Genomic DNA, 12,499 nt, shown 5'->3' on the forward strand with positions numbered 1-12,499 from the left:
GGAGCTCGTCTAGCCTTGCATGGTCTTCCATCTAAGAGAAGGACACTCTTACAAAACCTACGACCTGAGGACTTTGCTGCCACTATCCTAGCTAGCTAGGCCGTGGCAGTTAAACCTCAGGGGTAAAGGGTGCGGCCAGTTCTGCACACACTGCGCCTCACCTAAAAAATCCACTGCGCAGGCCGGAAGGACTTACTCTCACTTGTCTGTATGGACAGGCGAGGGTCGAATCGGCAGGTGACAAGGTGCATGGGAAGCTGCAGATCCAACCTTGCATGTGGGTGGATCAGGGCATGGGTCGCTCAAGATTGCCCCAGGAGTTCACAGTCCTGGTCGGAAACTTCCTGATTGCCTAAGCAGCCTTTTTTCCAACCAGATTTGCATATCCCACATGCCCTTGGTCATCGTGCTTGTAGTGAGCATGGGTAAAACCCTTCCCAAACCTTCGCTCATGAAACCAAGCCATCAATCAAATTTCTTAAGTGTGAGAGTTGTGAGCCATCACTAAGTAATTAATGATCATTCCGGAAAACATGCTACTGCAGGTAAGGGGAGTGCTCCCAAGTGTCAAAGCATTCACATTTTGAAAACTTCAATTAAGATAATTTGTAAAATCTATTGTTAAAGACATAAAGTTCATAAATTTTCCTGCTGCTAAGAATTCCATGTGTCATCTGCAGCAATTCCTTTACCCAAAAGATCTGGTTATCTTTCAAATACTAGGCATTCATTTTTCTTTAGAACTTCCACTAATTATAAAGAATTGAAATCGCTTCTGCAACAGAACTGTTAAAAGCGGCACGCTTACTCTATGCTGCTCTTTAAAGAGAGAAGTATTCAAACAAAACATAAACCAGGTATTAATCCCAACATATATGTTGAATTACACTGTATTTAATATTTTTAAGGGGCATGTTGTCTTCCTCCTCTCAAAAATTCAATGAAGATGCAGCCAGATTTAAAACAATTCTAGTTTTATTTAACAGCCCCAAACCTCATTTTATTCACTGAAAGGCAACCAAAGGAGAAGTTCTCACGTGAAGCCCTTAAACTTCCCATCCTTTCATCTCCTTAACTTAGCAGCAGCTGAAAATACTCCTGCCCTCAATGTAGGCAGGAGCTTTTTTTATTGTTAGAGAAAACCAGAAAAAGAAAGGTAGATCCATTCTCCTGCTGCTGTGCTTCGCAGCACAGGAAACTAAAGCAATGGCATTAACATGTCAGGCTGTGATGGCCATGGTGGCAACTGGGAGGCTAAAACGCCAACCCTAAGGCTGGAAGGCGGTCTGCAGCAATGGAGTGGCACAACAGTCAGCAGAGGGGGCCAGAGGTCCCCCAGAAAATCCTCAACTGCGACTGGTATCTATTGCATGCTAATTATGTATCTTGAGATTATTATGCATTCCTGAACGGAATTGTAACTCTCGTTTGGAATATTTAATTGCTTTTAGTGCAGCAAGTTTTAAATCTACTGTTGTGCCCACAAAAGCCTTAGAAACTATCAACAGACCAAACTTCCTTAAATACTTGGGAAAACTAAAGGTTATTTCTGCACAAATACCCTACACAACTAGTGCAGGAACTATCTGACATTATCAAAGGATACCTATCTGCTGGAAAGACTCTAAAGGCTTCTAGTCTACAGAATAAAAGAAATTTTGAATATTAACCTCAACTTTCAAATCTACCACTTTCTAATTAAGAACATGGTAACACGGGTTTTTTTGTTTCTTTTAAACATCATACATACACTTTTCTAATACAAAGAGGCTTTTTCCAGTCAAGCAAGCTCCAAACTCTTTCCCAAAATGAACTAGAAGAACGTCTCTGTGGGAGGCCATGAGCATTAGAAATTCTTACATCCCACTGAAGAGAAGAAGCTAAAACATCACACACAGCTTCTGTAAATGCCTGTGTCAGGCAATAACAGTGATGCTGCCTTTCAATTCAGTACTTTAATGTCTACATGTGTGCTATCACACCTATGTTTGTGTTTCACATCCAAGAGAAGATTTTTTTTTTTCTTCCCTGATGGCATTTCAGGTTGAACAAACCTCATGACTTTCAAAGTGACCCTTTCATCACAACTGCTCTGCTGTCAATGTAGCTGCACGTTGGCATTCAGAGTAAGAACACAGGCTGATTTAAACTTTAAATACCAAAATATCTTTGATACATCTTGGGGCACTGCAACGATTTCCTCTGAGTTTTCTTTTGTTTACTTCATAATGTCAGTTTAACACATACTGAGTATACCATTATCATGTTTCTATTGTATCTGTGTTCAGCTGTGCTAGGAAAGATTTCACTCACATTCCATAAATCCCCATAATATCAGTTTAACACATATACCATTATCATGTATCTGTGTTCAGCTGCACTAGGAAAGATTTCACTCACATTCTATAAGCCATGACAAGCATTATAAAACTCACAAAACTCTCAAGAAAGAGACAAAAAATAAGTGAAACAGTTTTCTGAAATCATCTGGTTTGTTAATGTTTCTTAGCTGTGTCTGAAAATGCAACTGCTAAAAAATGTTACTGTTGAAAAATACAGCTCTCACTACCATAAAATGACTATTTTTTCCAATTCCATCAGAGTGTGAATTTTATTTATTTTTCTTTTCTGCAATAAGAATGTGACTGGAAACATACCACTGGTTTGATTTTATCATACTTATACATTCTGAATAGGAACTTCTTATAAAAGTAAGAATTGAACCAAAATCACACAGGTCCGTGGTTGATCTTATTCACACTAAATTCAGCCTTACACAAACTCCAGTGAAGTTGGCAGGACTTCTGAAGGAAAGTGCTACTCATCCACTGAAATACCTGCAGGATTTAGGACCAGAATAACTACTAAGCTGTTACACAGCATAAGATAGTAAAGTCAGACTCTCTGAAACCACTGTGTAAGGGTTAACCAGAGACTCCTGCTTTCTTTTTACTGTGGTGACAATGATTAAAAAGTAGCAGTTACTGATGTAAACTAAGTTAGGGGCTGCATGCTGTATGTAATAACCAGCTAGAATAACCCACTGAGAACATACCTTTGCAGACACATGGGCTTTTGACAAACAGAAACAAAGAAAGGATTTGTACAGAGGATCAAGCCATTAGAGATGAAGGAAAAACACAGGTTTTAAAGGAACTCAGGATCAGACAGAATCACCTGGTTCAAATCCAATTCTCAGCTGTTTTAGGAAGTATTTAATTTATAAAACTCATTTGTTTAGTTTCTTTTTCCTGTTTCCATTGAGAAGCTGATACAGAACTCAACTCCTCCAGTTGCTACAAGCTTTCTTCCAATTTCTGTTCTAAATTTATTGATGGCTAGCTACTACTTAAATTTGGGTCTTTGTTGTTATTTTCTGCAGCTGCAGCATTTACCTTCAGCTTATTCTCCCTCTCAGTGTTATTTTCCATTTTGCTTATTTATTTAGCAACAGAAATCATATTCTCAGTTGTTGTCAGACACTATAAAGTTATTCTGCGTCTTTTCACATAAAAATCTATTTTCTTCACCCTCACGGTAGCCCTTCTTTGCAGCCTTCTTGTGCTAACTGCTGCATGAGCAGTTTTGTGCTCCAGCATTCAGTTCTAAGTCATCATCTCAAAAATGGTGGCATGACACATGACAACACAATAAGCATTTTTGACATTGCAATACAGAGACATTGCATGACAATATGACATATTAAGTCTCTAAGAAAATATATAAAAGAATGTGTATATATATTGTTAATATAAAACAATCTTTCAAATGACATAAAATATAAACAGCTTGATATGTGAAACTTACAGCTTGACATGTGATACGGGTATCATTCTTCTATTTACCCTTAGCTAACCAGCATTTTCAGATATCCTTAAATCTTCACATTGTTCCTGAGTTTCTAAGCCTCTTTTTGTTTCCAACTGCATGTAGCTATACACATCCTACTATTTGAAGTGGCTGAAACATGAAAGACGAAGTGAGATTTCAAGGAAATCACTAATCTCAAACTTGAAGTGCCACCAAAATAATGCAAATTTCCAGCACAAAGATGGCTTGAGTTATCATAATCAGGCAGTGGATATAAAAGCAACTCCTCAGATTTTTGGGAATTTCACTGGTGTTACTCCTTGCTGTAATAAAACCTGATTAATTATTTACCTTCTAGAGGACTCCAAAGTCCTGGGGAATGTTCAGAGGAAGAAGGAACATTACCACACGCCTGTGCGATATGTATGCCTGTATGGTTTGTATGCCTGTGCATACTTGTGGCCGACGTCCCTCCCAGCTACAGAGGTCAAAACAAAGGCAACATGCTTCTGCTACATAAACAACTTTTACAGATTTTATTGCAACCATAGGGTCTTTCTTCGGTTATTTCTATTTATTAGAATCATAGAATCATAGAATCGTTAGGGTTGGAAAGGACCTTAAGATCATCTAGTTCCAACCCCCCTGCCGTGGGCAGGGACAGCTTACGCTAAATCATATCACCCAAGGCCTCGTCCAACCTGGCCTTGAACATAGACAGGGACGGAGCATTCACAACCTCCCTGGGCAACCTATTCCAGTGCCTCACCACTCTAACAGGAAAGAATTTCCTTCTTATATCCAACCTGAACTTCCCCTGTTTAAGTTTTAACCCATTACCCCTTGTCCTATAACTACAGTCTCTAATGAAGAGTCCCTCTTCCAGCATCCCTATAGGTCCCCTTCAGATACTGGAAGGCTGCTAGGAGGTCTCCAGGCAGCCTTCTCTTCTCCAGGCTGAACAGCCCCACCTTCCTCAGCCTGTCTTCATACAGGAGGTGCTCCAGTCCCCTGATCCTCCTCGTGGCCCTCCTCTGGACTTGTTCCAACAGTTCCATGTCCTTTTTGTGTTGAGGACACCAGAACTGCACACAATACTCCAGGTGAGGTCTCACAAGAGCAGAGTAGAGGGGCAGGATCACCTCCTTCGACTTGCTTTTCCCAAAGGTAAAATAAGTGCAGTGCTTCAGTTTACTGTGTTTCTAGAGCCAACAAATTTGCAAAGATTTGATTTCAAAGAGACAATACTTTTTCAATTTCTGAAGAAGGTGATAAAAGAAGGATGACTTCAAAGCCAGGCATATTATTAAAACAGTACACCTCTTCGCACCCTTTCATTTAGTTTAGACAGGCATCATACTTAATGTCCCTCACCATGGTTTCCTTACCTTTCTTGGCAGCACTGCCTTCTCTGTTTATCAAAACTTGATATAAAGGTGTTACACTTAAATGGAATATTCTTCTAAGGAGCAAATATTAATAAATCTGTTCATACAAAGATAATGTATGGAAATGCCTTATGTCAAGTTTCCAAAGTTCTCAAGGTCTGACTGTATTTTCATCAAGCTTATTTCCATTTGGAAAATTATCTGGAAGTCCATGCAACACTGTTGCAATCCCCAACTAAATCAGTTATTGTTTTGTTTCCATCATCTGGATGAATCTCTTGACACATGGCAGAAGAGCCGTTTTCTGGTTCAGAGACTGAACATTTCTCTGTTTAATACGAATTGGAAAAGCATCAAAAACAAAGACTCACCCCAAAAAACTTGACAGTCTCCTTGGCAAGTGGGGTCACACCCCTTCAGGCAAATAAGGAAACTGGATTGCACACATTGAGCCAGTTGGGTTTGTTCTGTCAGTTTTTACACTATCTGACTGGTAGATTGAAGGGGCCAGTGTCCAGCAGCTTTATAAAACTGTCTGAAATCAGCCAATGCACACACATACATACAGATATTTTTCAATTTACCCAGCAAAATCAAAAATAACTTGTTTGTGCAGCAGCTGTTGCGAAGTCACAGTGAGGGAACCGGGAGTTTAAGTAAACAGATGAAAATCAGCAGAACCAGCTCTGTAGCTGTTTAAGTCAGATTTTAGTGTGATTTTCCAGAAAGAGAAATCCGTTCTGCAAGCAAAGGTCAACATGCCCATGTTCAGTGCCCATGAACAGGCAGCCACACAGCTTTAACCGGCACAAAAGTTTTTAGCTTCCCTTTTTTTCCTTAAATAATATCTAAGACAAAGTTAAAGAAGGAAGACATTTTGCATGTACCTCAGCCAATCTATCACTACCCAAATTCCCAAGGAGCTGCATATTATTTGCCCGCTCAGTAAAAGCATTCTAAATCAATGCATTTGCTCATGACACCTAATATTAAGAGCAAAATTGCTTTGTGGAGATACTGAAAATGTTCTCTTACTATTTTCCTTTTATTTGTTTCCTCTATTGATTTTTGAGTTTTTGCTTGTTGCTTCCTTAGGAGCCAGAACCAATCCCCTCAGTCCTTTCTATTTGCTCTTTGATGTATGACAATTCTTCAGCTGAAATGTATCCTATGCCTATTTCATGTCAAATCTGTGACCAAGAAAAACATTTCCATTAAGCTTCTACCTTCTGCTTGAAGAGAAAACTGTGAAACTGTTTACTAACATGTTCCAGAATCACAATACTGGAAAGCAGCATGTTTCTCTGCAACCAAACACCTTCATTTGTGTATAATTAACCAAACAAGCACAATGAAGCAACTGTCTGGAACAGTACGGCTTCCTAATATATAAAACAATAAGCTATTTTTGAAGGGTACTTTTCTGTCAGATCACGGATTGACTATCTTGATCATAAGGGTTCCTTTAATTTTTAGTAAATGAAAGCTTTCTGTTGTTTGTCTTTTGATAGAAATGATACAAGTACCAAATCAAACACATGCCAGAATGTACCTGTTGTTAATATTACTGTTTCAGTCTTTAGCAATATGCCTAGAAACACATCTGCAAGCTGAAAAGCCAAGTTCAGAAAAATGAAACAAATAAACCCCCCCACAGTTTATAGTAACAGCTGATCCTAGCTGTAGAGGAAGCAGATGGGACTCATGCATATGCTATCAGAAAGTGGGATACCACACAACATCTAAGCTATAAAGAAAGAATCAGATGTTCTGATGAGAGGGAAAATACTGTATTTTTAAAGGCAATTTTATGTTCTAGAAAGTTATAGCAGTATTTTTACAACCTTAATTCTTTATGCTATTTACTGCTTTTAGATGGGATAATTCTTACAAGCACCAATAGCTCAGTAAACACAAACTATTTCAACCAATGTTAAGATCTGTATCAACAGAATCATTACAAACCTTGTGGGATTTACTCTGAAGAATGCTAAAATGCTCTAAATAACTACAGGAGGAATCTAATAAGATACTGAATGCTTATAATACCATGACAATATTACCTGTTTAACCAATACAAACAGATGACACTCATGATGTCTACAAAAGGTTAAAAACTTTTAAAAATAAGAAAATTAATAATAGAAATATGCAGTAATTTTATTTTGGAAAAGCCCTTTTACTGACCAGAAAGTTATGAAAGCTGTTTTTGAAAGAGAAACCTCTTAGCTCCCAGCTAAGGGGTAGGAAAGTAGTTCAAATCTCCTAAAGCCCACTAAACAGAACAGAGGAGTTTCACTGAAGGTAAATCTGTCCCTATTAAAGTAAGCTAAAATCTTGCTATTAATTTACAGAGGAATCAAAATGTAGAATCATGGAGCCATAGAACCATAGAATAGTTAGGGTTGGAAAGGACCTTAAGAGGACCTTAAGGGACCTTAAGAGGAACTTAAGGGTTGAAAAGGACCTTAGTTCCACCCCCCCTGCCACAGGCAGGGATACCTCACACTAAACCATGTCACCCAAGGCTCTGTCCAACCTAGCCTCGAACATAGACAGGGATGGAGCATTCACAACCTCCCTGGGCAACCCATTCCAGTGCCCCACCACCCTAACAGGAAAGAACTTCCTCCATATATCCAATCTAAACTTCCCCTGTTTAAGTTTTAACCCATTACCCCTTGTCCTATCACTACAGTCCCTAATGAAGAGTCCCTCCCCAGCATCCCTATAGGCTCCCTTCAGATACTGGAAGGCTGCTATGAGGTCTCCACACAGCTTTCTCTTCTCCAGGCTGAACAGCCCCAACTTCCTCAGCCTATCTTCATACGGGAGATGCTCCAGTCCCCTGATCATCCTCTTGGCCCTCCTCTGGACTTGTTCCAACAGTTCCATGTCCTTTTTATGTTTCTTATGTTTTTTATGATTCTTCACAACTTCTCAACAGCTGAAGTGTCAATTACCAAAATTTTCACACAAAGAAAATCACTGTTCAGTGCTACTGAGATATTCCCATTATAGTCAGGTATTTAAAATGTTTGAATGTACACAGAAAAGGGTGAGAGGCCAACTAGGTAGCTACTGGTACAGTATTGATGTCTTTTGGCTTTAAAACTAATGAATATGGTGAAAAACATAAAATAAGCTTTAATTTTAAAGAATTTCTGTGGGAAGCATGTAAGTAATATCAAGCAAAAGCTTGCATACATCTGCAACACTTTGCTCCAAAGAGAGTGCAAAGTACAATGCAAAATCCTGAATAGCATCTATAAAGGGAAAGAAGCTAAATGAAGAAACTCAGAATCCATTCTGAAGGATGGTAAGGTGAAGGAGAAATATGAAGGGTTACTCTTAATATGCTGAAAATATAACATGCAAGAACATGTTGATCTGTAGTTCTAAAAATCGTTGGAACATGTCTTTAATATGGAAAAAAATACAATTTAACTGAGTATTTTTACTCAGTTGAAGGAAGATATTGCAAGTAGCTGCACTTAAACTGTCTGAGCTACTTAAAACACTGGGAGGGAAGTTTTCAAGAAGTGAACAGAAGTTCATTTTTCTTAGGCATTCAAATGCAAGAGCAGTTCTATTCCACAGAATTCTTCTTTCAAAAAAGTCTAACAAACATATGTCAGCAATTCTAAGGACTTGGTTAACCTGAGAGTTGTCCTTACAGGAGGACAAAGGAATTGCAAGATCTTCTGCAGTATTTGCCTTGCAAGAAGAGCTGGAGGTGAGGAAAAACAGTCTTCATAGGCCACCTACTGTCCAATATTAGGTGTGTTAATGCCCCTAGTGAAGCCTGCTTGGCGGATCTATTCTTCAATCAGCTACCATATGCAAAGGGAATAAGCACAGAGATTAGAGACAAACTATTTTCCCAGAAGCAGGCGGAAAAAAAGTTTATTCTGCTTTTCTCCCCATTTTCCTCTAAAACAGCATAAACTTTCCTCAGCTTTTCCGAAAGAGGATCCATGGAGTTACAGCAATGTTTCATTAGTCAAAGCATCAGCAACTCTTTCTCAAAATAAACCACAATCAATTAATTAGATCACTTTAGTGGTGAAGATATACAAGTTGATTCACGTTTAATGTCACTCTTCACAAAGAAAAAGGGGCAATAAATGGTGCATGAAAAAACTGAAAACTCAAGGGAATAGAAGCCTACAGAAGCCTTACTTTCAGGTTTACAGCTAAACAACTGTGAAAAAACTTGCTGAAAGCAGCTGATTTTTCCCCTTTTTGTGGAAAACAGTTTGGAAGACAGTATTTGAAAATTTAAGTGCTGTTTTGACATCTTATTCTGTAGGAGAATTGAATTTGGATTAAATTCCTCTTTATCTATCTACAAATATTTTTTGTTAACATTTCATTATTTGATAACTGTGGGATCCAATTCTGATCAAGTACCTGAAGGCTAGAACAATACTGTTTAGAGAAACACTCAGGCAAATATTTGCATATCTATTAATGTGCATTTTCCAAAGATATGAGGCAATTAGAATCACAGGATAAATTTAGGTTTTAAGTGATTTCTGGAATTCAGCCTCTGTTCAAGGCAGAGCCTGTTGCTCATGAACTTGTCCAGCTGAGTTTTTAATAGCTCCAAGGATGGACATTTCACGACCTCTTTAAGCTAAGTCTTCAAATGCTTAACCACTCTAAGTATAAAATTTTTCCTCTTCTATCCAGTCATAATTACCCTTGCTGAAACTTCACGGTTGCTCTTGACTTTTCATTCTACACTTCTGAGAAAGTTTTTGGATTTATTTCTTTTTTATACACTAAAGATGTTCCTTGTTATAGAAAATTAAATATAAAAATTACAACCTTTGAATCCTGGATTGTCTATAAAGCTGTATCCATCTCTAAGTAACCAAAACTAGGTTGGGAAAACGGTCCTGGTAAACTCATTACAACCTACAAAAGCAGATATCTGTGTACATCAGATCTGAAATGCGGACAAGAAGTATCTTCATCATCACGACATCTACTTTTTCCATCGTCTTCCTAAAGAGACTATCAAACCCTCTTGCACTTATCTTTGGAAAGGAAGAAAAGAAAGGAAAAACACACAATTGTCCCCTTCCTCCCCCTTCACCAGTGTTCCATTGTTATCCTACCAGCATTGAACTGCTAACACAAGCACTGATATATAAAACACTCAGCTTCCAGCCTGAGTGGGTTTTATAAATATAAAAAAGAGTAGCAACCCTGCAATAATAGCTAACATTATAATTTGGTACTGATTGCAATTTAGACAGTAGTCCTCAATTATGCTAACACATAAGTGGGAATACACATGTACATGGGTCTTTATAGAATCATGGAATACTTAGGGTTGGAAAGGACCTTAAGATCATCTAGTTCCAATTATCAAGAATATTGCTATCACTTTGGGTTACTATCACCTTTTACTGTCTTAGAGCCCTTGTGGTTTTCAGATACAGGTAAAGTGAAGTTCCCTACAAGTGATTTGTTAAGATAGTGCCAGTGCAAAAATACCTGTGCTTTCATGTACAAAAAACCATGAAAAAAATATAGACATACCTGGTCCAATGCAGAATGATGCAATGATTGCAAGGATGCAAAATATACTGAGGTAAGGAAGCCAGTACACGGTTTTCTGGGTAGATACAAGACATTCACATTAAGTACATTGTACGTGTCACTAGTATTAAAAAAATCACAGATAATAGTGTTTCCCACTACTCTTTATCTATTTCAGAATTTAGTCAAGGATCACTTTAGAAAATCACAGTATTTCTATAGAACCTTATTACATGATCTGTATTAAAGGTCTTGGTCTCTGTGAAATCCCTGTAGAGAAACACTAGGCAAGCTCTTGCACCACAGAAGTCACAACTCTGAATGTTCACAACTTATGCTAAAGTTCAAGCTGACCTGGAAAAGAGGTGTTTTTTTTTCCATTGAACAGATTTGGCACCTCCATCCTTCTTGGATATTTCAGTCATGCTTGAAACCAGCAACTATGATGGCTCATAGAGCTTCAAAGTTCAACAGTTAAAAGCTGGGCTGAAGTCTAGACATGGCAGCTGTATGTGAACCTTAGCAACCTTAGCAAAGCATGGAAAGCCACGGTCCAGGGATTTTTAGCCATAATCTGGCTTTGCAGACAGGGAGGGCCATGTGTGCAAACAACAGCTACAGGGGAAAAAGGAACAAACTGTAAATGGTTCTTTAAGGGAACTGAAAAGGGAATCAACTCTTTTCCTCACAATTTTTTTTTTTCTACTTTTAAAGAGATTTTTCTTTATTTGGACCTGTAAATGATAGGAACTTGAAATACAATAAGCAATTTCCATTGAGTTTTCTGGACACTATTTCTTAATCATGTATGTGAATGCTTGATAATAATAATAGTAATAACAGATGGGAAGCAGTCATGAACTCCTATTCCTTACTGTCTTCATCAGTGTGTTTTTCCATCAGCAAAATGTGACTGCCACTTTTATTAGAATTACAGTTTTTTTTTCAAAGTTAAGATATGTATGAATGTAGTATCACAAAATACCACCTTGAGTAGCACTGTAAAAACATACTTGCTAAAATAGGCAAGTTTTTATTTCAGTACTAAATAAAACCCCATTTTACAACACCTTTTTTTCTTCCAGTCTGAATTATTCCTTTAGTTATGTGACAGACATGGTCTCCTAGGCATTAACATTAACCAAGAGTCTTGTAGATCTATCAGAATTACGCATTCTGGAGTTTTCACCAGAATGCAGATCTGTAAATGCACTGAGAGCAGGTACAAATATGAAGTAGGTAGAAATTGCTCTGAGGTCAAGCTTATTTGTACCCTGGTCCTTTGTTCAAAGCAAATCAATAATACTTAACAGATTGAGACACTTCTGAGAGGAAGTAAAACTGAAATGCACCCAAACTTCAGAGATATACAATAGCTGAAGGTCCTCAGACATTAAACTGGGTTTTAAAAGGCTTGGAAGTGAATTTTTTATTCAGCATACAAAACCTTCAATAGCAACTCTCTTCTGGAGAGCTGTCCTATAGCTGTCATGACAGGCATGTGAAGTAAAGCTTTATTGTGTGGTACATACAGGCAAGTCAAATAAAACTTTGCAATGGTGTGGCATACGTCTGCTAGTCAAACTGACTTACTGGCTCTCTTTAGCCACGAAACAAGATTCGAAAGTCAGATTAATGGCAAGACACAGGAATCAACGACAACAGAGAAACAACTTGAAAGACCACCCAAACCCATGCCATTGCAGACGTTGGTTTTACTTCTCAAAAGCCCTCAGGAACAGAAAGAA

General features: G+C 38.2%; 1 protein-coding gene across 5 annotated transcripts in view; it reads right to left on the minus strand.

Annotated features, from left to right (window-relative positions):
• SLC2A9 (solute carrier family 2 member 9) overlaps positions 1 to 12,499 on the minus strand; it is a 121,695-nt gene that overhangs the window by 24,747 nt on the left and 84,449 nt on the right. For 4 of the 5 annotated variants that reach the window (XM_062636374.1, XM_062636373.1, XM_062636372.1 and 1 more), the window contains one exon: positions 10,752 to 10,827. In XM_062636374.1, coding sequence (XP_062492358.1) covers positions 10,752 to 10,827 — 76 coding nt within the window. Of the gene's footprint in view, positions 1 to 5,380; positions 5,527 to 10,751; positions 10,828 to 12,499 lie in introns of those variants that run through there. The other variant, XM_062636375.1, reaches the window with a different exon arrangement.

Source organism: Pezoporus occidentalis, unplaced genomic scaffold (genome assembly GCF_034315485.1).
Source record: "Pezoporus occidentalis ecotype Australia unplaced genomic scaffold, CSIRO_AGI_Poc_V1 ctg48, whole genome shotgun sequence".
Classification (NCBI taxonomy): domain Eukaryota; kingdom Metazoa; phylum Chordata; class Aves; order Psittaciformes; family Psittacidae; genus Pezoporus; species Pezoporus occidentalis.